Source organism: Lates calcarifer, linkage group LG17 (assembly GCF_001640805.2).
Source record: "Lates calcarifer isolate ASB-BC8 linkage group LG17, TLL_Latcal_v3, whole genome shotgun sequence".
NCBI classification, from domain to species: Eukaryota; Metazoa; Chordata; class Actinopteri; family Centropomidae; genus Lates; species Lates calcarifer.
This window is the reverse complement of record NC_066849.1, coordinates 25,204,063-25,227,310: the sequence shown is the minus strand read 5'-3', so window position 1 is coordinate 25,227,310 and position 23,248 is coordinate 25,204,063. Positions and strand designations below refer to the sequence as shown.

Sequence of the window (23,248 nt, the reverse complement as noted above, 5' to 3'; positions counted from 1 at the left end):
TCAGTCTGTGCGTCATTTACATTGTGCCAGTATCAGAAGATGCTGAAATGTCAGCAGAGTATGTGAGAACATGCTGACAGATACAGAAACAGAACACCAGGGACTGTTTCTTCCTCTGCACGGTTTAAACCGGTGGTTCCCAGCCGCTTTTGGACCCGTGACCCTTCAAAATAAAAGTGTATGGTTGTTTAATTTGAAAATGTTTAGAGACCTGTAGGAGGTGGAAGTATCAGAGTTTATTCGGCTCCATTAGCATCTCTGACTTGAGTCACTGTCAGGCGTTGTTGCTGCTGGAGTTAGCTGCTCTGGTCTTGGCTTCAGTTTGTTGTGTTTTCCTGTTTTAGTTTCCTTCTCGCTCCTTTTCTGGTTTGCAGTTATCGTTTGGATCTCCAGCTTCGTTTGTTAAATGTTCATGGTATCATACTGCATATAGTTTGTGTGTCTGAATTTCTACTCTGCAGTCACATGATGCCAACTAAGTCATCTCCATTCTCTGATGAAGACCATGTGATGTGGTAGAAAGCTTTGGAAAAGAGTGATCAGTTAGATTCTAACAGGGTTATCGAGGACTCTGGGCTGTTTTCCTCATCGTCAGGTTTTCTTGCTTTCACCTTGATCTGTGTTACTGACTGTTTGGCTAGCGAGCTGAGGTTGCTAGCTAACGTTAGCTTGTAGTTGGAAGCGCCACTCCACGCACAATGAGAGTAAAGAAGGCCCTCGCACTGGGGTCAACTTATGCCTGGGATGCATATTTTACAACCTCAACAACCCCCTCCCATCCTGAAGTGATCTCTCAGCTGAGGCGCTGTCATGGCGTCCTCAGCTGAGAGACAGATCACGACCCTGTGACCTCAGCCTCCTCCATGTCAGCCTCTCAGTAACTCTCCAGACAGAGGAGCGTGCATGCTGCTGCCACATGGGTCCTGATTCCTCCAGCCCCGAGCTTCCTTTCTGTCTGCCCGCCTGACTGATTGTGGGCTGAGGCGACTGAGGCAGCCCTGCTGGAGTGGAGTCAAGTGGCAGTGGTGGTGAACTTAAAGCAGCAGGCTGCCCGTAGTGCTGCTGAATCGGGCCTGTCGGAGCACCGTTCGGCCTGTCTGGGGCGTGGAGGCTATTGTCTGCGTCCTGGATTTTGCGGCCTGGGGGAGGATTTGTTACAGTGTCTGTTAGCAACAAGAAAAGTTACGGCATTCACTGGCATGATAGAGTTTCCTTCTGTCTGCCATGTGTTATTCTAACTCTCAGACTTTATGGTAGCACAGTTAAAAAAAAAAAAGACACCGCCCGAATGAGATAGAAATAGTTTTAGTGAGAAGTCTCTCTGCTTTGTTTTTCCTTCAGTTAACTGAGCATGATTCTTTCTGCTGTTAACAAACCTTCTGTAACTCAAGAAAACAAAAAACAGCAACGGAGCTGCTGTCATTCCCACTCTGCTCCCTGAACACGTGTTTCTGTAACTTTAGTGAGCAGGTTCAATCTCCCTAAACTGCTGGAATCAGACCCAGCAAGTTCAAGAGTAAAGCTGAACTGTAGAGCAGCTAAAAGTCATTAAAAACCAGCGTTCATCTCTGATATCCAGCCAGGAAACTTTGAAAATATCAAGAGTGTTTGGTGTGTTTGTTACAGTGGCAGCACTTCCTGCTCCAGAAGCTGGGGATCATGGGTAATATACACTGTTTGGTTGTATTTCAGAGCTCTGTTGAAGTAGTTTAGTGTCGTCTGGAAACTTTTTTTTGCTTCCATTTTGTTTTTACTTTCAGTATTTAGAAATATTTTGCTGCGTTTGTTGAACTGGTGAATGTGTTTTCTTCATGTCTTCATGTTGGGCTCTCAGGGCCACTGTAGGTTTCTCCTCCCTTCCCCTTCTTCCTTCTTCTCCTCTTCTACGAAAGCTCGGAGCTCTAATGGCCGCCACGCGTTTCCTTGTCAATTATTTATCCATAATCATAAACCGCATAAATGACGCCTGTTCACTAATCCTGACGTGCACACACACACGCAGCGAGCCCGAGCATGTACACCTACACCGCTCAATCTCCCACACCGGTGAAAACACTGCTTTTACTTTACACACACACACACACACACACACACACACACATGCTTTCATAACCCACAAACGGCCCTTTACAAACAACCTCCCTCTGGACAAACCCACCACTACATTCCAGGAACTCAGTGGGTCTCTCCTTCACTTTATCTCCCACAGCTCTATCTCCCAGCTACCCACTTCTTTTCTCCTCCTCCTCTCGCCTCTCCATTTTCCTCCCCCAGCTGCACCCCCCCCACACACACTCACCTAAACACCCTTCTCATTTTCTGTATCTTCTCTGACCTCCCTCTTCACTTTCTCCCTGCTTTCTTTCAGTTTCTTTTTGAGTTTCAAGGTCATTTCTATCTGATACTTTGGTCTTTTGTTCTCGCTCGTTTTTATCTAACTGACCCCTTTGCTCCGTCTCCTCCTCTTCACCCCCCTCCCCCTTTCTCTCTCGCTTTTCCTTCCTTTTGTTTTTGTTGCCTGATACTTTTTTTTCCTAAATGTTTGCTTTAAAATGAAGCTTCTCCCTCAGTTTTTCTACACACACGCACACACACATATGAAATCTGTGTTTTTCTTTGAGATGAGCGCTTGGCATACAGTGGAGGCATTAAACCCTGAGGAACAGGAAGTGTGGGGTTATCAGGGGAGTGTCTCTCTTCCTGTCTCAGATTGAAGGACTGAGAACAAAAGGCCCAGCATCTTCTGCAGGAAGCAGAGACATGGACCACAAATGAGGCGCTAGATGCCTCAGATACTCAGCCTGGTTTATGCCAACAAGGAATAGACTGGGCTGCAGCTAATGATTATTTTTAACGTATTCCAGTCGCCTTTTTTGCCTGAAAAATGACTGATCGGTTAATCCACTGGTCATTTCAGCTCTAAAGTGCTGATTGATTCCTGAGGAAATGAGGTTTTATCTGTCCATGCATGAAACAGGAGTAAAAGTGGACAGAAAAATTTTAAATCTTCATCTCATGCATTTGAAAATAGTCATCAAAAATCTGCAAGAAGTTTGTATCAGTTGTTGTTTTTAACAGTTTTTGCAAGTTGCTAAAACTTGCTTGTAAAACTCGAGGGTTTCTGCAGCATTGACCAAATTAAATGTAAAATATTTTAAGACGTTTTCAGGACGGCAGAGGAAGATTTTTCAGTCAGACTGGTCGATGACAGAAAACAAACTATAAGGTCTACAAGTGTTATTAAGAACATGAATTTATTGTCAGCACTTTGCTGCTGTTTGTAAAAATAGTTCCTGATAATAGAGTTATCAGTTAATGTGACCATGACCCATGACTGGAGAACTGAACAAGGGTCAGAGATGCAAAAGCACCACAAGGAGACAAAGTGACCACATCTGTGGTATTTTTGTGTCTCTGTCATGTAGTCTGTCCTTAACCAGTTAAGATATAAATAATCTACTTTTTAGATGAAGCACAAGAACAAATATTAAACACCTTTGTAAATGAAATGTAAGACTTTATTTGTTGAGGGAATTCCCTGCACTCTGTGTGGCTCAAACATGCAGCCACTTTTCTATCAGCTTCAAGTTCATCACTAACAAAAGTTTGAGTTGTAGTTGGGAAGTTTTGTGCAACAGAGCTGAGACTGATCCAGGTTTTGAGTCAGTTCTAGTTGGTGAAACTGACTTTCACCATCTCTACAGCTCCCTCTGCTTTTTATTAACATCTGTATCTCACAGCTTTTCACCAGGCATCCCATCCATCCATCCATTTTCTAAACTCCTCTGCTGCTTTTTCTTTCCCCTCTTTCTCTCCCTCTCGTCCTTTGCATTTCTGAGACTTACTGTAAAACCCTCCATGCCATCTGGCGGGGGAGTGATGTCACCAGCTGTACCAGGAACAGTTTGTTTCGCTCGAAATGCGCTGCAATTATCAACGGCTGGTGGTTTCAGGTCAGCAGTGCACACAACTGCTTAGACTGAACGCTCCCTCAAGTCTGAGCAGTTTCCGTCCAGCACTGAGAGCTGATCGGGAGGAGAAACGTGGTGGAGACAAATGAATGTAATGTCTTTTAATGGAGTCACTGCTCTGGTGTTTTATTTCCTCGAGGCTGTTGACAGTATCGTACACTCTGATGTCTCTCCAGTTTGCTCTCTGAGTCTTCTCCCCCTCACCGCTGCCCTCCTGATGTTCATCAAAGTTTACATCAGGCCGTCCTCCACAGCAGTTCACTGTCTTTATCTGTACCATGTTTACAACCTGGACCAGGATTAAAGGCCACAGTGGGAGGAATCATGTGTGGAGAGTTCAGTTTTTTGTGTGACGTCTGGCTCGCTGTTTATGTCTTGTCCAACGTCCAGGGTAAAAGGCAGGAAGTAATAAAGGGAAAAACCACAGAGAAGACAAATACAAGGGTTTGGGCTATTTTATATATTAGTTTGAGATCAACAGCTTAAATGTTGTTGCCAGTGAAGCGGCCTAGCAGATGACGTCATGTTGTGAAGTAAAGGCTAGGCCATTTGAGGAGTTTTTGTGATGAATTAGAGAATAGATTTTTATAGTTTCAGGGTGTTTTAACGCCTGAAAGTCTGGATCGAGGTTCGTGTTTTTGATCCGGTCAGTTTTGGCTCATACCTGTAGCCTGTCGCCATCACCTACATGTGCTTCCTGTACTTGACATTAATAAACAGGCGAGTGTCTGATGTCAGCATGTTCAGCTTATCCTCTCAGAAAAACTTTTCAAATTGACGTTTTATATTGTTGTCGTCCAAACCTCCCAAAACAGTGTTTTCACACTGCAACCGAACCAGACTGTGGTTCAGTTTGATCCGGACCGAGACCACCTGCTAATTTGATTCAGTAGTTGTAAAAGTCCCCTTAATGTCCACAAATCCCCCTGAAAAGACCAAAACGATTAAGAAACCTCTGCTTTGAAAACTGATTACAGAGACACCTCCACTTTTTTACTCCGTAATGAACAAAAACAAAACCATAACACCAGATCAGTTCTCATAACACCTGTTCTGTTTTAAAGAAAGGAGGGTGATACGTTCATGTCAGCAGGTATATTGTGCACCGTGTTTTTAGTGGGTCATCTCTGGGTGAGAACTAAAGACAGAGTCAGTTACGTGTTCCTCTGCTGCTTCCAGCATTGAGCCTCCTCCCACGGTGAAGTATGGACACATTTCCATCTGAGGATAATTTCGTTCTCTCTTAATCTCGTGCCAAACGTGCTCCCTGTCATCTCCACATGCAGGAGCCTCAGATAGGAACCAGACTTTTCTCCTCTTGGCTCTTTTGATGCAGGATTATATACAACCTGCCGAGGCCGAGGGTGCCTCACCTCAACTCGGGTTAGAAAGCAGCAACAGGCTGGGATTGTTCTTTTCCTGTGTCCCCTGTTGTCCTCCTGTTGGACTTGATAACTTTGTCCGAGTGGGAAATTTTGATATCAAATGGGAAAACGCGTCTGTTCTCTGGACTGTTCCTGTTTTCATTCAGCTGGAGTTTGGTGGAAAAGAGCATCCGGGCTTATAAGAGTGACATTCAGCTCAAGTGTGTGTGTGCTAAACGAGGTCTCAGTGTTCGGTGTGTGAATGCCAGAGCATCCATGAGTGTGTGTTTATGTGTGTTTGCACAAGACATCTGCTATGTCAATAAACCAGGGTTTTCCTTGTGGGTGTGTTGCTGCTGCAAGTGTCAAAGTAGAGTCCAGAGTTTACATCATGCTCTGTGGTCAGTCACCCGACTTCGCCACTCTCACACAACGAAAGCTTTCACTTACTGTTAATTTATGTGTCAATTACTCACTGAACATGAATAATATGGATGAAACCTGCCACAAGTGCAGCTTCTAAACATTTCAATGTTATTTATTAGTAGAAATGAGGCTGTTCTCGCTTGATTTGTAGCAAAAATCAGGTTTAGATGCACACATCTTTTCACATCAACAAATATTCTCATATCATTTCAGATATATTCAGATTGCTGTTTGACAAAAACATACTAAGAGTCATAATTCTACAAGTGCAGAATGCAAACTTCCATTTAATAAAGCTAACATGGCTGCAGAGCTTCAGCCAAAAGCAAAATAAAGCAAAGTTAGAGCTGGAAAATTCAAACTGCTGCTAAAATTTGATTTGCAGGTAGAAGCCTGTCACAGAAACACATAAATACGACTGGTATATTGTTGTAGAAGTTATACTGGAAATTAAAAAACACTGATAGAAAGAAAAAAACAAATGTTAAACACAATCAAGCACACAAACTTTCTAAAAAAAAAAAAAAGGCTAATCCATACATGTGTCTTGTAATAAAAATTCATTTTAACTACGTGATATCACTTAGTTCCAGTTTGTGCTTCATGTATCATCACCGTCGGACACAGAGATGAGCGTCTGTTTTTCTAAATAAATAGCTGCTTTGTGAGGCTGCACTTATTTACACTGATGCTTTGAGCTAAATGAAAAGTTAATGATCAGCAGAGTGACTTTCTGAAACAAACATCTGAACTCCTCCAGGAGATATTTGAGTTTAGAAACCCAGACTTTATTTATGTGTCTTTCTAGAATCTTAAACGTCTCTTCTGACCATCTGGATGAAAAAATACTTTTCTTTTACACAATCCAAAAAAAAAAACTGAATATTTTAAACCACAAATTGCCAGATTCATGACTTGTTCTCCTGATCCAAACATAGATGGCTTTTAAAACAGTTGTAAATGTTGTTAAATAACTTTATTTCAAAGATTGCTGGGTGTTTATTTTTCAGAAAACTGACTGACTGAGACAAACACAAGTTAAAAAATAAAATCAGTGCTCTAAAGTTATTAAAAATCATGAGTGTTTTTAAGTGTCTCGTTCAGCTGTTTTGTCACTTTAAAGTGACAGAGGTTTGAGGGAAGGTTTTCTGATTCATTTTCCAAATAAATGTGAGGGAAAGTTGCTGTTTGTTTGGCTGCTGCTGCTGAAAAACCTCTGCAGCCGTTTAGTAGCATCCTGCCACCGACAGCTGAAATGTTTGTGCGTCTGTTTTTTTGGATTCTCACACACAGTACATTTGTTCAGCTCTCCGGCGGCAGCAGATTTCTGTGTGTTTGGCAGGGAAACGAACAGCAAGCCAAACTGTGATTTATGGTTGTGCATATTTGTGTTTTCATGCAACACTATCCTTCCTTCCTCTCTCCCTCCCTCCCTCCAGTCGACATACGAGAGATCCGGGAGCTGCGGTTGGGGAAGGGCTCCCGTGATTTTGAGCGCTACCCGGAGGAAGCTCGTAAACTGGATTCTGCCCACTGCTTCATCGTGCTCTACGGCCTGGAGTTTCGCCTCAGGACGCTCAGTGTGGCTGGTCAGTGTGTCCACATACTGTACTGTAGACTGTTTGTCCTCACAGTCCTCCCAGCACTAGAGGTCAAAGGTCACATAATATCCCTGTTTCCTGAAGATGTAAATCTGAAAATAAAAGCACCTCATAAATGTTAGTAATTTCCTAAAACAACTGGTGAATATAGTTTTTAACAAAGGAAATAGTGAATTTACTGGGGACTATTTTCAGTGGTGGATTAATCCACCACATGTATAAAAATCATTTGAATCAGTGCAGTATTGAGCAAGAACAGTGTACCCGGCCACAGTGAACAGCTGCTGCAGTGTAATCCAACGAAACAACTGTTCAGGTCAAAGTACGTCCACTAAAGTGCTTGTTTTTGCCACTGACAGGCTCAGACTGTTATTAACAGTGTCTGACAACATAATGGATCATTTTCCTACAGAGATAGAGCTTTTTATTAAAGAGGAAGATCCTTTTTCTTCAACTAGAAACAGCTGGTTTATCACTACCAGACTCCATTGACAAAAACAGGAATTTTACAGAGCAGAACTAAGGAGCTGCTGGAACAGCGCTGCTTCGATCTGTTAGTTTGTTTGTGTCATTGTGTGGTACTTTTACTTCTGTAAAGGATCTGATCGCTTCTTCCACCACTGAAAGTCACACAATAACACGAACACACTAACTGATCAAGGCAGTGGTGTTCCAGCAGCTCCTGTGTTCTGCTCTGTAAAATTACTGTTTTTGTCAATGGACTCTGGTACTGATATGTAGCGATGTTTCTACTTCCATTACAGCCTCAGACCCTGTGTTTTTATGTGATTACAGCAACTTTCACATCATTCTGGTGAAATTTGGGACAGACTGTCCAGACACAAAATAAACACTGATTTGATTCGTTAAGATCAGAAATCTTCATTTTCTCCTTCTTTTCTCTGTGACTTTGCAGCCTTCAGTGAAGAGGAGGTCAACATGTGGATCACCGGTCTCAACTGGCTGATGGTCGACACCCAGAGAGCGCCGGCACCACAGCAGATAGACAGGTGAGTGTGTTTGTCAGAGCTACAGATTTAATCTTGGACTCGAGTCAGATTTAATTTGTTGGGAAGCTGGAAATCATCTAAAACCTTCCTGCCCTCACACCTCTCTGACATCGGATTTGGGAGGGGTACGTCCGACAATTATTGTAACTTTCCAGAACAGACGGTCTCACTCATTTCACGCCGCAGTAGATAAAGGATAAAATAGCGATTGAAGACATTAACAGGCATCACTGAAATGTTTATTTGTGTGTTTACAAAGCAACCGACACTTTCCTACGCCCTCTGTATGTGTGAATAAGCGATATCTGGTTGCATCAAAAGTCGTGGACGTAGCGACCACGACTGGAGAGGAAGTTGCCGGGTTGGAGGGAGAGGACAAATATTTGTTTTGGGATGAAAATATTTACTCCAGCTGAATGTGCGGAGGCAGGTTTTGGCTTCTGTGGTGAGAGCAGGGGAACAGAGAGAGGTTGTGAGGATGTGTAGGAGAAAGACAGAGTTTTGTGTCGACATAATGTGAGAGCGGTATATGTTTGGAAACGGTCAGCGGAAATGAAATCGCTAATTTTGTCTGTTTATGACAGTTGTGTAAACTGTTTGGGGAGTGGAGACATTTGAGAAACACAGACTGTTCTCAGTATCTACCTGAAACTCAGGCCACACAATGACACAAACAAACTAACAGATGGAGGCAGAGCTATTCCTGCAAGCTCCTGTGTTCTGCCGGTAAAATTCCTGTTTTTGTCAATGGAGCCTGGTAGCGATAAAAAGGCTGTTTCGGCTTAAAGAAAAAGGATCTTCCTCTTTAATAAAAAGCTCTGTCTCTGTAGGAATTATGTCCATAATGTTGTCAGACATGTAGAATAACAATATGAGCCTGTCCTTAATGGACATAGCACTGAAGGTTTTTGTGAAAGTAAGCCCAGGTTCAAATTAAAAAAGATTTCTATTTTTATTTTAGCTCTACTTTAATTCTTGTTGTTTCAGTCTCTGTTCTCCTCCATCCCTGCCTCTGTAGGTGGCTGAGGAAACAGTTTGAGGTCATGGACAGGAACCACGAGGGCAGGTGAGTGACTCGCCACAAACACGTCAACACCCAATCACAGCCTTTTACAGCGGCCTGTGATGGATGCTGGTCGTCCTGGTCCGTCGCCACAGGTGGAGAAAGTGAGGGTGAAACCAGATCCAGATGTCGTCATCAAAGAGGGTTGTTACACCCCTGACCTCAACATCCACACACACACACACACACACACACACACACACATATCACAGCATCGTTTTCTGTCCCGTGTTAATAAGTCCAGGCTGCTGTTTTGGGTGGAAGCCGCTCCAGGACAAACAGCCTGCCACCGCCTGATAAGGAGCAGGAAGTGATGCGATGGGCTGGGAGAGGGCAGCTTCCTGTCTCTTGTGAAAATAGTAACAGTAACAGTAGCTAGACAGAGGGAAGTGGGAGGGGAGACGGATCAGACCTGGCAAGTGACAACAGTCGGGTCGTTGACCCCAAAAGATCCTCTCCGCCTCCGAGCTGGTCGACCTGCATTTTATTTAATTTTTTTTTTCCTACCTGTCTTTCTCGCTTCCTTCCTCACTCTGTTTCTGATGGTTTGTGTGTGTTTTCTTAATCAACTAAAGTGATTATCCATGTGCTGTTTGTCCTGGAAAAAAAAAAAAAAAAAACGCACAGGTAAAGACATCAGCAACTCCACAAGAAGCAACGACTTATCTGCAAATATATCTGCCGCTCCTCTTGATAAATTATCTCTCCACTGTGTCTCTTTATGAGCAGATCTGAAGCTTTCAGTCACATCGCACAGTTTTCATCAATTTCCATTTTTAAGTTAAAAGTTCAGTCTTGTCTCTGGAAAGCTTCAGCTTTTTACACCAGTTAAAACTTCATCTGCTGCTGAAGATCATGTAAGATGAGTGAAAGCTTCCGAGCAGCTACTGAATCCATCTGTCCGCTCCTGTTTAACAACACGATTTGACCTGATGCCAGATGTCAAATAGAGTCAGAAGCTTTTATAAGATGATTTAAAAAGTGTGTTGTTTATTCTGTATTTTAAACTTTTTTGCCCGTCACTCCTGTGCTGGAGGAAGCCGTGTGGTAAATATAAAACTAATAAAATAACCATCATTTGTCAGTGTCCACCTGTCCATTTATCTTCTTTAAAGGGAATATTAGATTGTGATTGTAGATCATATTTATCTCCTAAGGTGTAAGTCTTTAAAGTTTAAGGTTTTTAAAAGGCTCAGAGATTTCCCAAGAAAAAAAGCTGGGCGGATTAATCCACATTCTGTTGTAACAGGATGGTCGCTCAGTGCAACAGTATGGCTCACTGATGTGTTATTAATAGGTTTTTTTAGCCTCTTGGCACAGAGGAATTAGACTGGAGTAAATCAGGCTCGTTTGTAGGAAACATTCATTGTTGGCTTTGGTCTTTTTTTATGGGATGTGTTGACTTTAAGAAAGATAAGGACTTTCCCCAGACTTAAAGGGACGAGACAGATCAGACAGTAATGTGTACCCACAGCTTTAGAAGACATATCTCTGTCTCTGTGCTGATTCCTGCTGATCCTAAACAATAACAACTGAAACATCCTCCTCTCACTCTGATAAAAAATGTAGAATCCTAATGCTGATACTGGCTCTTCAGACCATACAGCGCCCTCTCCTGGTGACAGGACATCAGACATCACTGGGTGTGTGTTCAGACAGACTGTGCTTAACTTCATCTAATGCTTCTCTTCTCTTGTTTTCCCTCCAGTATCACAGTGAAGGACGTGAAAGCTCTGCTGCCTCAGATCAACTACCGAGTCCCCAACATGCGTTTTCTCAAAGACAAACTCCAGGTCAGAGCAGAAGTGCACTCAGTTTGTTGTAGGATTTTATTTGTGTTCACCTGCTGCTCCTGTGCCTCTTTGACTGATTTGTGTCGCACCAACAGGAGGTGGAGGCCAGGAGCGACCTGTCCTACCCCAACTTTGCACAGCTCTACCGAACACTGATGTTTGACGCTCAGAGGAGTGTGAGTGTCGGCTTTGGGTGTTGCACACAAACACACACACACTGACAGAAGAAGTACTCAAATCCTTTACTTTCAGAAAAGTAGTTACATCTCAAACTGTGAGCCTCTGCTGCAGTGTAATCCAACTGGGCAACTGTCCACGTCAAAGTCCATCCATTAAAGTTCTTGTTTTTTCCACTGACAGGCTCAGATTGAGAGGAAGATCCTTTTTGTTTAATCAGAAACATCACTATATATCACTACCAGACTCCATTGATAAAATTAGGAGTTTTACCGAGCAGAACACAGGAGCTTCTGCCTTGATCGGCCTGTTTGTTTGTCGTATTGTGGGGCTTTCAGTGATGGAGGAAGTATTCAGATCCTTTACAGAAGTAAGCATACCACACAAAACACAAACACACTAATTGTTCAAGGCAGTGGTATTCCCAGGAAGTCCGATGTCCTGCTCGGTAAAATGACAGTTTTTGTCAATGGAGTCTGGTAGTGATAAAACGGCTGATTCTGAATCAACAAAAAGGGACTTACTCCTGAAGGAAACAGGTCTGTCTCTGTAGGAATCATATCCATAATGTTGTCAGACACTAACAACAATCTGATCTTTATCTTATGTTCTCAGCACAGTAATCAGTTACTTCTGCTGTCAGATAAATGTAGTAAAGTATTTGAGTAAGATTCACCAGCACTTTGTTACTGTCCACCTCTGCACTCGCACCACAGGACACTTCACTTTGAGCTTTACTGTTTATGCTTCACCTTTACGCTCCCTCCCACCTGTCCGTCACCTGGTTCCTCCCCTTTTGTTCCCAGATTATTGAGCAGCTGGAGCTCTCCTTCCCTCTGCGGTGAGTCCCTCCACCTCCACCTCCCTCCTCAGTGTCCACTCCCTCCTCACTCCCTCCTCCTCCTCTTCCTCCACCCTCCTTCTAAACGTCCAGTTTCTCTTTAAGACAAAACTCAGATTATCAGTGTGCCGAGGAAGGTTTTGGCTTTCAGGAAAGTGAAGTGTTTCCATGTGTTGTTCCATTTTAATGGGAACTTTAATGTTTTTTCTCTTCATGTTATGGGACATTAACTCAAAGAAATGGCATAATTAGAACTGGCACAGGTAGAATAACAAGGTTAATTTCCAGACAGACATTTGTATGTTAATGTGTCATGTCTCCCCTCTCATACTCTTTCTTTAACCTTCGCTCCGCTGCAGTCTGACATCTTGAAATCGGTTGTGTTTGCAGGAACGTTGACCGACCGGAGCTTTGTCAGATCTCCCTCTACGACTTCCAGAAGTTTTTACAGATGGACCAGAAGGTACTGAGCAAATTCAGCACCCGTCAGCAACAACACCACCGTCAACAGACAAAAAAAAAAAAAGTTCTGTCAAAAAACTGCTTTGTCCTCACTTCTCGTCTCAGGAGTCCTGGGCGTCGGAGCTGAGTCGTGTCAGGGAGTTTCTCATGGGGTACGTGAGGGGAGGGCCGCAGCCTGAGCCCATGCTGCAGCTGGACGAGGTGAAACAATCAGAAATAATAAACGGTGATTGTGTTTTTTTTCTACTTTTTAATACCTCACTGATCATGTGACTTTATTCTCCCAGTTCCTGACCTTCCTGTTCTCTAAAGAGAACTCCATATGCGACCCTCGACTCTCGCCTGTCGTTCATGACGACATGAAAAGGCCGCTGTCTCAGTACTGGATCTCCTCCTCACACAACACGTACGTCTCATCATCTGTCTTTAAAGCTCACACATGTTCCTATGTCAAACCACCGAGTAGAGACACCGGCCCTGATGTAAAGACTCAGTCTCAGAAACCCTCCGTTTAAGAGGATCTTTAAATCAAGGCAGTGTATGTTTGATATTTGTCTGATGAGATATTTCCTCTCACCAGGAAGTTTTCCTGTCAGAGCCTGTGACTTGCTTTTCTGGCCTTAATTATCTAATAAGATTTTCTGAGGAACTTAATACTTGAAAGTAGAATTACCAGAATTGTAGAGCTGCTGCAAAAACAAAAAATCTAAACCTTCCTGTTCTTTCTTTCTTGTTCTGTTGTGTGATAATTTTGTTTATTTTAAGTAATAATTCCCACATTTTTTTTCTTGTTTTGAGAGCTGACTTTTTGCAGTGTCTTGTATCTGTCCAATCTGTGATGAATACACTTGTTATTTTAGGAAAGACTGATGTCAGTTTCGTCTTAGTGCATCGGATGTTGATGTAGCTTAGCCTAAATGCTAAGCCTAGCTCTGAAACTGGGAGCTAGCTTAACTCCATTCAAAGTGGCTTCCAAATACTACAAACCTAAGAGTGAGCTTTATTTCCATGTTGTCGTCGTCCCAGTTACCTGACAGGTGACCAGTTCTCCAGTGAATCATCTTTAGAGGCGTACGCCCGCTGCCTGAGGATGGGCTGCCGCTGCATCGAACGTAAGAGTCAATGTCCATGATGAATTTTGTGAGATTATCCTGTTGGGCTCCTCATGTTCATGCACACAGTTAACTACAAACTTTAACTCCTGATCTCAGTGGACTGCTGGGACGGACCTGACGACCTGCCAATCATCTATCACGGCCACACTTTAACCTCCAAGATCAAATTCCTGGACGTGCTGCACACCATCAAAGAACACGCCTTCGTCACATCTGAGTGAGTGCTAAAAATCTCACCTGTCAAACCCAGAAAACACTGATTCCTCCTGTCGTTGAATCAGCAGCTGATGGTGTGTGTGTGTGTGTGTGTGTGTGTGTGGTGTGTGTGTGTGTGTGTGTGTGTGTGTGTGTGTGCAGGTATCCTGTGATCCTGTCCATCGAGGACCACTGCAGCGTGGTCCAGCAGAGGAACATGGCCACACACTTTAAGAAGGTGTTTGGAGATCTGCTGCTCACCAAGCCGGTCGATAACAACGCAGAGGAGCTTCCCTCGCCGTACCAGCTCCGCAGGAAGATCCTCATCAAGGTAAACACACACAAACACACACATACTGTGTAGGTGCTGCATCCTCCTCGGCCACATTACAAAACTGAACATATCAGAACATACAGGTCAGAGAAATGCAGCCTGATTTAGATGAGCAGAAAACGATAATTAAATGTGTATGTGAGTTAATCAACAGCTACATAAGTGATTTATCTGCAGCACTTTGATTATTTGTTGATGTCGTCTCCACTTCTTGTTAACATGTAAAGTTAAATGTCACAACTCGTCCTGTAAACTCAGGAGTCAGTTACTAAAGCTCATAAACCTGACACTCTCTAACTGTACAAGATGCTTTTATCTGGTTTAATTTGTGCAGGAGGAGCAGTGTCAGTGAAACCTTCAGGACAGGAGATAATAATGATCTATCATAACTCAGTGCGTCTCATGTTTTATTATTATCACAGCACAAAAAGCTGGTGGAGGGAACTCTGTATGAAGAGGTGACGTCTGCCAGCTACTCTGAAAATGACATCAGCAACTCGCTGAAGAACGGCATCCTGTACCTCGAAGACCCCATCGACCACGTGAGTGCACCGAGTGTGTGAATACACCTGTGTGTGTGTTGTACAGTGTTACTGAGGTGTGTTTCTGATTTACAGACATGGACTCCTCATTATTTCGTCCTGACCAGTAATAAGATCTACTACTCAGAGGAGACGTCTCACTACCAGACGGCTGATGAAGAGGAGGACGACGAAGGGAAAGAGGTAGGTGATGAAGAATATAAGTTCATCCTGATGCTGACAGGGTTTAAGGTTCAGTTGTTCCTGTAGATTCAGGGGTCGTCTGTATCCTTGGAAGTACAGCAGGGCTCGATGACACCGTCCAAAATCATATAAGGCTAAAAACTTTGAATATCGGTCGATATCAACGATTATCACAATATATGTCAAATTATTTCTCTCAGGTTTGAAGGATGATTGTTGCTGATATTGTGGATGTTTGTGGTGCAGTTTTCATGTTTCAGAAGAAAAAAAACTCACATCATTTTCTAGTTTTATTATCCAGCTCTAAAGTCCAGTAATTAATTATTGATTAATGATAATAAGAAGGGAAATGATTACAGAGTAGAAGTGGAGAGGAGTGCACACTTCCTCTGAAGCTGCACAACACTTTCAATTTATTATTCTAATCATGATTTCTCTGCATCTGGATCCAGTTTTTTTCAGTCAGTGGTTCTTCATGAGTAAACTGCAAAAACATTTTTTAAAAATCCCACAAAGCAATGTAATGTATCAGCTCCTCATCATGAAACATGATCTATTAAAAATGTGGTTTTATCTCATCTTTTCTCTCCTCTCTTCTCTGCGTCTCGTCAGGAGTGTAACAACAACGAGCAGCACTGCGCCGAGCGCTGGTTCCACGGGAAGCTGGGCGGAGGCAGAGACGGCCGACAGGTGGCCGAGAAGCTGCTGCAGGAGTACTGCGAGGGCGGGGCCAAAGACGGCACCTTCCTGGTCCGAGAGAGCGAGACGTTTGTCGGAGACTACACCCTCTCCTTCTGGTCAGTAACAATACACAGGAAATCTCCGAGAAGTGATCTCAGCTGAGAGGAAAACGGGTTAGAGAAGAGCCGAGAGGCGACAGGATATTTGGTGCGGAGGAATTTAGAAATAACAACACTAACTCGCTCCTCCTCCTCCTCCTCCTCCTCCTCCTCCTCCTCCTCCAGGCGCTCCGGTCGAGTCCAGCACTGCAGGATTCATTCACGTCAGGAGTCCGGCTCCACCCGCTTCTACCTGACCGACAACCTGGTGTTCGACAGCCTGTACCGCCTCATCTGCCACTACAGAGACACGCCACTGCGCTGCAACGAGTTCGAGATGAGGCTGGGCAGCCCCGTCCCTCAGCCCAACGCACACGAGAGCAGAGAGTGAGTGATTAACGTCTGTGAACGCAACATGCTACATGACGATTAGAGACTGAAGTGTGGGCAGGAGGAAGGTGGAAGTTTAAAAGCAGAGGTGTGTGTTTTCCAGGTGGTACCACTCCAGTCTGTCCCGTGTTCAGGCTGAACACATGCTGATGCGAGTTCCCAGAGACGGAGCTTTCCTGGTGAGAAAACGAAGCGAACACAACTCCTACGCCATCTCCTTCAGGTAAAACATCAACTCCTGTTTAAGGAAGTGTGAAAACAGTGGAGGACTTTTACTTTGAAATGGCCAGACATTGACATTTCCTGTGACTGTGTGTGTGTGTGTGTGTGCAGGGCGGAGGGTAAGATCAAACACTGTCGTATCCAGCAGGAGGGTCGTCTCTTCATGCTCGGCAGCTCAGCAGAGTTTGAGTCTCTGGTGGATCTGGTGAGCTACTACGAGAAACATCCTCTGTACCGCAAGATGAGGCTCCGCTACCCGATCAACGAGGACACTCTGGACCGGATGGGCACCACGGTCAGTCACTCACACACACACACACACACTCCACCAGTTTCCATTAATGTGCGTTAAAAGTCAACTACACTCACTTTCACAAAATCAGTTCATTTAGTCTGTAAAATGTCAGAGAATATTTTTAAAAAAAGCCGAAGTGTAGTGTGTAATTTCAGCCACTAGGCGTCGCTCAGGTCTCCTCCTCTCTTAAACACATCAGTAAAAATACTGAATAAAACTGTGTCACGTTCAAAACCGCTGTTTTTATCTAAAGCTAACATTTGCTCAGCTTGTTTCTCTGATGACTAAAATCCTGTATCCAGTTAAAAACCACCAAGGTCTTATTAGAGCATCTTAAAAAGTCGACTTTGTCACTTCTGACAGTGACGTTTATTCACATTTCTAATGAATCTGCACCATAAGAAGAGGTAACATACAGTGATTCTGTTGTACACGTTTAAATCTCATTGATTAGCCAAGTTGAAGGGTTTTTTTTTTCCTCCAATCACTGTGAACTGAATAGAATGAAAACCAGTAAAGTAGGAAAATCACAATTTAAAATAAAAATGATTACTCATACAGAGAATGGTAAAGTTTAACATGATTTATTAGTTTAACTGGGACCATACTGATTAATATTTACACATGAAAATAATCAGTGTATCAGATGTGATGTTTACAGGGAGAACAGCAGCAACAGCGTCATAAATAACCCTCATTATTTGTTGTTTGTTTGTCAGGAGCTGGACTATGGTGCGCTGTATGAAGTCCGCACTCCTCATTTCTACGTGGAGGCCAATAAGATGCCCACAGCGCGGGTGAGTCAAACTACAAACACTCAGGGATTCGTACTTTGAACAGCTCCAGTTTAATCAGTGCATGATTACTGAATGATTATCAGATATTATTATATCACTTAGTAAATGATTAGCAGATTCAAGATGTTATAGATGGACTTTTCTGTCTCAGTTTGATAAATGTGGTTTTGAAAGTTAACTCTGGCGCCCCCGTGTGGCGGTGTCTAAAACACACTGTGACAAACAGCAGTGTTCTTCACTTAAGGCCTGTAATAGAGTACTTCATTACTGTGATGAAGTACATGTACTTCTTCCTCACGTTGCTGTTGTGTTTTCAGTGTACGGTCAAAGCTCTGTACGACTACCGGGCTCAGAGAGAAGACGAGCTGTGTTTCCCCAAACAGGCGCTCATCCTCAACGTGGACAAGCAGGAAGGCGGCTGGTGAGCGACTCTCAGCGCACCTGTACTTCCTGTACATGTGTAGGAACTTGTCGTTAACCTCTGAGTTTTGCGTAGGTGGCGAGGCGACTACGGCGGGAAGAAGCAGCTGTGGTTTCCTGCGAACTACGTGGAGGAGGTGCCCAGTTCTCCCACCAGAGAGCTGGACGAAGCGGTGGGTTCTCGTTCAGACGTGGAACCAGTGTGGATTATTTTCCCTCTGTAATATCAATCCTCTTCATTCCTGTTCTTCTGTTGTCTCGTCTCAGTCCACAGAGAACAGTCCTCTGGGTACGTTCCTCAAGGGCTTCATCGACGTACCAACCTGCCACGTTGGTGAGTCCAATAAACAAAGAGTTGATGCTCTTTAATTCAGTTTTATTATGTGATCAGCTGACAACATTATGAATAGGACTCCTACAGAGATCAAGAGGAAGATCCTTTTTGTTTAACTAGAAACGTCTCTCTATATCAGTACCAGACTCCATTGACAAAAACAGGAATTTAGAACACAGGAGCTGCTGGAATACCACTGCCCCACACAATGTTTGTTTGTGTTATTCTGTGGATCTGAATAATTCTTCGACCACTGAAAGTCGCACAATAACACAAACAAACAAAGAGATCGAGGCAGCGGTTGACCAGCAGCTTCTGTGCTCTGTGAGGTAAAATCCATGTTTTTGTTAATGGAGTTTGGTACTGATATAGTGATGTTTCTGGTTAAACAAAAAGGATCTTATTTGTATTATTTGCATTTTTACAATCCAAATTTAATCTGCATTTTCATGTTATTTATGCTTCAAAATCAACAAAGTAGTTATTATTAACATGTAATTATCAGTTTGGACATTGACCATAAGGCTGGGACTGACTCTTATCTCTCCCTCTGTCCATCCGTCTGTCCAGTGGTTCATAAAGACGGGAAGAACTCGCGGCCGTACGTCTTCACCATCCACTCCCAGCACCTCTCCTCTCACCCGGTTCAGACTCTGGACGTGGCAGCAGACAGCCTGGAGGACCTGACCACCTGGGTCGGCAAGATCAGAGAGGCGGCTCAGAACGCTGATGCTCGGGTCAGTGAGACGCTGCACGACACACACACACACACACACACACACACACACACACACACACAGGGAGTCTGATCAGCCTGGTTAGACCTTTATTTTCTCACTCTCTCTGGAAGGAAGGTGTCTTTTTCTTGGAAAACGTTTGTATCAGTAAAAACTACATAATATTTACAAACAATGTCCATATTGTTGTCACCTCTGACTTACCCATATCTCCATGGTAACAGATGCAGGAGGAGAAACAGATGGAGAGGAGGAAGAAGATCGCGGTGGAGTTGTCGGAGCTCGTGGTTTACTGCAGACCCGTCCCCTTCAATGAAGACAGTAAGAATCAAACGTCCCTCACTTCTGTTGCTCGTCTCTTTATCACACTTCCTGTGTCTCATTTCCTCTTGAATCTGCCGTCGTTTGCAGAGATTGGGACGGAGAGGGCGTGTTATCGGGACATGTCGTCCTTCCCGGAGACGAAGGCGGAGAAGTTTGCGACGCGCAGCAGAGGGAAGCGTTTCCTGCAGTACAACCGCCGCCAGCTCTCCAGAGTTTACCCCCGAGGACAGAGGCTGGACTCGTCCAACTACGACCCGCTGCCCATGTGGCTCTGCGGCTCCCAGCTGGTCGCACTCAACTTCCAGACCCCAGGTCAGTGTGTCTTGTTAAAGATGTTATAGCTTAGATCAGATCACACACAAGAGGGAGACACTTAGTAACATTCAGATTTATATAGAGAGTCAGAGGTAGAAGTTACATTCACTCATTATGTAATTACATAATCTTAAAATAACAGCTTCTGAATAATTCTTCATGGTACACTGACTTGTAATAGGAAATGGAATCAGGCCCAGTAAGTTTGAGAGTGATGCTGAACTGGAAGTTCGTTAAAAAGACTTAAAAGTTACTAAAACCAGCGTTTATCCCTGATATCCAGCCAGGAAACTTTGAAAATATCAAGAATTTTAAATGGAGTTTGGTGTGTTTGTTACAGCACAGTTACATTTTGTTGCTGTAAAACAACACAACAGCCAAACTCCATTTATAATTCCTGATATTTTCAGTTTTCTGGCTGGATATCAGAGATGAACGCTGGGTTTTAATGACTTCTAAATCTTTTTAACGGATCTACAGTTCAGCATTACGAGTCAGTGTAATAACAAACTGAAACCAGGTTTCTCTTGTAGTTAAATCTAAGTAATAAAGCACTGATTGCAGTTGTAATACAAATGTACGATTAGCAGTGTTAGTGCACAAACCTGGCAACATTTAAAGATGAAGTTGCACAGTTGTGATGCTTGTTTGGGTTTTAAAATCTATTTTCTGATTGAAGTGAATTAAATTTTGTGAACGGTTTTAAATTGATGTCAATACAGAGAAATGACCACCAGGGGGAGACATCAACATATTGTAACATGTATAATTACATACAGATTCATGGTCCAGCCTCTTACCTGGGATGTGTCTCTGATGTCTGTCTGTAGATAAACCCATGCAGCTGAACCAGGCCTTGTTCATGCTCGGAGGAGGCAGCGGCTACGTCCCCCAGCCCGACGTCATGAGGGACGACACCTTTGACCCTTTCGACAAGGACACGCTGCACGTGGAGCCGATCACCATCCAGTTACAGGTCAGACTGATGAGAGAGAACAAAACATCTTTAACTTAGATTCACCTCGTCGTCGGATTAATCTCACATTCGTCCATCTCTCCCTTCAGGTGCTGGGAGCTCGACACCTGCCTAAAAATGGCCGCAGCATCGTCTGTCCCTTCGTGGAGGTGGAGATCTGCGGAGCTGATTACGACAGCTGCAAGTGCAAGACAGACGTCGTAGGTAAGATGGCTGCTGCGCTGAGACCAAACCCCACAGCTCTGCTCCTTCACTTCATGTTCATGTTGCACTGTGAGTCTCTAACTGTGTTTCCTCTCAGCTGATAACGGCCTGAACCCTGTGTGGGTGCAGAAGCAGTTTGTGTTCGACATCCACAACCCCACCTTCGCCTTCCTGCGCTTCACCGTCTACGAGGAGGACATGTTCAGCGACCCCAACTTCCTGGCACAGGCGACCTATCCCGTCCGCCTGCTCCGAACAGGTGAGCGCTCGTTAACCAATCAGAGCCCTGACACCGGACAATCAAACACATTCTGGATGTTCAGCTCTTTTCTAACTTTTACAATGATTGTGTTGTCAGGCTACAGGAGTGTAACTCTGAAGAACAGCTACAGTGAGGAGCTGGAGTTGGCGTCACTTCTGGTCCACATTGAGATCGTCAATGCAAAGGTACAGAACAGTTCAGTTACTCTCACTGTTGACCAGGAGGTAGGGGTTAAAATAATAATTTGTTGTTAAGGTCTGTAGGACCAACAGACACGAAGATATTAAGAATAAAACCAGGTGTGGTGGCTGTAGCAACATGGAGATCTATGTGGAAACAGTTTGTTTAGTCATTTAATTTACAAAGTGCAGTTGTTCCCTTCATATATAAATACACACAGTTAAAAGTTAAATGCATTGTTTTATAGGGATACCTATTTATGCTATCACACCTGGTTTTATACTTCATGGAACAAAATTAATAAAAAGATAAAGATTAATATCTAATTGGGCTGTTCAATAATCAATTAAAGTCATATTTCTTTGTATCTAATTCTCTAAAATAAAACTACAAAATATATGTCATATTAAATAAATGCATAAATATAAAATTATGTACGATTACAGTGGAGTTAGTTCATCTTATCTTATCATGGGTTAGTTCAACTTTTTTAACCTAAAAAAAAAATCTGTACTGACCTCTCTCTAAAATTTGTCTCTTAAAATCAATATTACATTCTAATTAAGAATTATTTTATTTATCAATCTGTCACAATTTGGAAGATTGTTCCAAAAATTATTTTAAATAAGTGAATTATTTGGTGCCTGGTTTAAAATGAAAATATTGAACAGTATTTTAACATTTTCACTATTTTATATATTTTTTGTAGTTTTATTCTCTGTTATCTTCAACTGGACTTTTTGAAAGTAAAAGAAAAATGTAATTTTGTAATTTTTTCAGTTTACATGGAATCAGAAAATTGTTGTGAAGTAACAATTATGACTGACATTTTCACTATTAATATTGTTATTAATGTATTAATATCTGCTACATTATTCTTCTATGTTTATGTAAATTATGATGGAATAATTTAGATTTTTGGTAGTTTTACTCTTTAATTCGTTGCTCCATTATTATTGTTTACAATTTGCAGAGATTATTTTAGTAAAACACTAACATGTGTGATTGTATCGTCTCACTGTGACTCTACTACACACATCCACACAAGAACAAACTGTAATCCACACTCACCACGTCTTTGTCTCCGTCCTCGCTGTGGTTGCAGGAGGAAGACGACGAGAACCTGTACACGTCCATCCAGCTGCTGCGGGATCGAACCAGCGAGCTGTCCAACCAGGTGTCCCTCCTGGAGAGGTCGGGCTCAGCGGACCTCAGCTACCAGCAGAGTCTGGAGGAGCTCCGAGCGGCCCAGGATCAGCTGAGCGAGCTGGTGGAGGCTCGAAACCGCAGGTGACTGATCACACAACAGGAGAGAAACATGAACTGACTGAATGTGTAGACGCCCATTTAAATTCATTACATTTAAAACAACGTTAACAAAACATTTTCTTAAAGCCTCTTAAATCTGCTGTTTTATATCAGTGTAAGGTTTCAAGCTTGGACAAAACAAACTGAAAAGACATCAACATGAGTTCTGAGAAGACATTTAAAGACTAAAGCAATCATCTGAACCCGGTTTGTTATTTTTTTGTGGGACATCAGAAAATAAATCAATTATCATCAGCTAATTGTTTCAGCTCTTATTTTTGCATTACTTTTTAAGAGTACATACTTAAAGGATAATTCTGGTGTTTATAATTTTCCCAATGGGCAACTGTCAACGTACCAATCAAAGTACATCCACTAAACTCAGATTGTGTTTTCTTATTAAAGAGTAAGATCTTTTGTTTTATTTTTGTTTAACCAGAAACATCTGTTTTATCACTACCAGACTCCATTGACAAAACAGTCATTTTAGCTCGTAGAACATGGGAGTTGCTGGAATCTTGCTGCCTTACTTTGTTAGTATAAGAAGTATTCAGATCTTTTACATAAGTAAACATACCACACAATAACACTCAAATTCACTGATCGAGGCAGCTGTATTAAAGCAACT

General features: G+C 42.9%; 1 protein-coding gene across 1 annotated transcript in view; it reads left to right on the top strand.

Annotated features, from left to right (window-relative positions):
* LOC108879537 (1-phosphatidylinositol 4,5-bisphosphate phosphodiesterase gamma-1) overlaps nucleotides 1–23,248 on the top strand; it is a 29,100-nt gene that overhangs the window by 2,751 nt on the left and 3,101 nt on the right. The window contains exons 3-32 of the mRNA XM_018670830.2: nucleotides 7,201–7,350; nucleotides 8,279–8,372; nucleotides 9,391–9,438; nucleotides 11,144–11,228; nucleotides 11,324–11,404; nucleotides 12,212–12,246; nucleotides 12,637–12,709; nucleotides 12,814–12,909; nucleotides 12,996–13,114; nucleotides 13,735–13,820; nucleotides 13,920–14,040; nucleotides 14,181–14,349; nucleotides 14,775–14,894; nucleotides 14,970–15,077; nucleotides 15,690–15,874; nucleotides 16,043–16,243; nucleotides 16,350–16,469; nucleotides 16,580–16,763; nucleotides 17,483–17,560; nucleotides 17,878–17,981; nucleotides 18,057–18,153; nucleotides 18,248–18,314; nucleotides 18,885–19,051; nucleotides 19,276–19,372; nucleotides 19,463–19,687; nucleotides 20,521–20,666; nucleotides 20,756–20,870; nucleotides 20,968–21,129; nucleotides 21,229–21,317; nucleotides 22,418–22,602. Of these exons, the coding sequence (XP_018526346.1) occupies nucleotides 7,201–7,350; nucleotides 8,279–8,372; nucleotides 9,391–9,438; nucleotides 11,144–11,228; nucleotides 11,324–11,404; nucleotides 12,212–12,246; nucleotides 12,637–12,709; nucleotides 12,814–12,909; nucleotides 12,996–13,114; nucleotides 13,735–13,820; nucleotides 13,920–14,040; nucleotides 14,181–14,349; nucleotides 14,775–14,894; nucleotides 14,970–15,077; nucleotides 15,690–15,874; nucleotides 16,043–16,243; nucleotides 16,350–16,469; nucleotides 16,580–16,763; nucleotides 17,483–17,560; nucleotides 17,878–17,981; nucleotides 18,057–18,153; nucleotides 18,248–18,314; nucleotides 18,885–19,051; nucleotides 19,276–19,372; nucleotides 19,463–19,687; nucleotides 20,521–20,666; nucleotides 20,756–20,870; nucleotides 20,968–21,129; nucleotides 21,229–21,317; nucleotides 22,418–22,602 (3,607 nt within the window). The remainder of the gene's footprint in view (nucleotides 1–7,200; nucleotides 7,351–8,278; nucleotides 8,373–9,390; nucleotides 9,439–11,143; nucleotides 11,229–11,323; nucleotides 11,405–12,211; nucleotides 12,247–12,636; nucleotides 12,710–12,813; nucleotides 12,910–12,995; nucleotides 13,115–13,734; nucleotides 13,821–13,919; nucleotides 14,041–14,180; nucleotides 14,350–14,774; nucleotides 14,895–14,969; nucleotides 15,078–15,689; nucleotides 15,875–16,042; nucleotides 16,244–16,349; nucleotides 16,470–16,579; nucleotides 16,764–17,482; nucleotides 17,561–17,877; nucleotides 17,982–18,056; nucleotides 18,154–18,247; nucleotides 18,315–18,884; nucleotides 19,052–19,275; nucleotides 19,373–19,462; nucleotides 19,688–20,520; nucleotides 20,667–20,755; nucleotides 20,871–20,967; nucleotides 21,130–21,228; nucleotides 21,318–22,417; nucleotides 22,603–23,248) is intronic.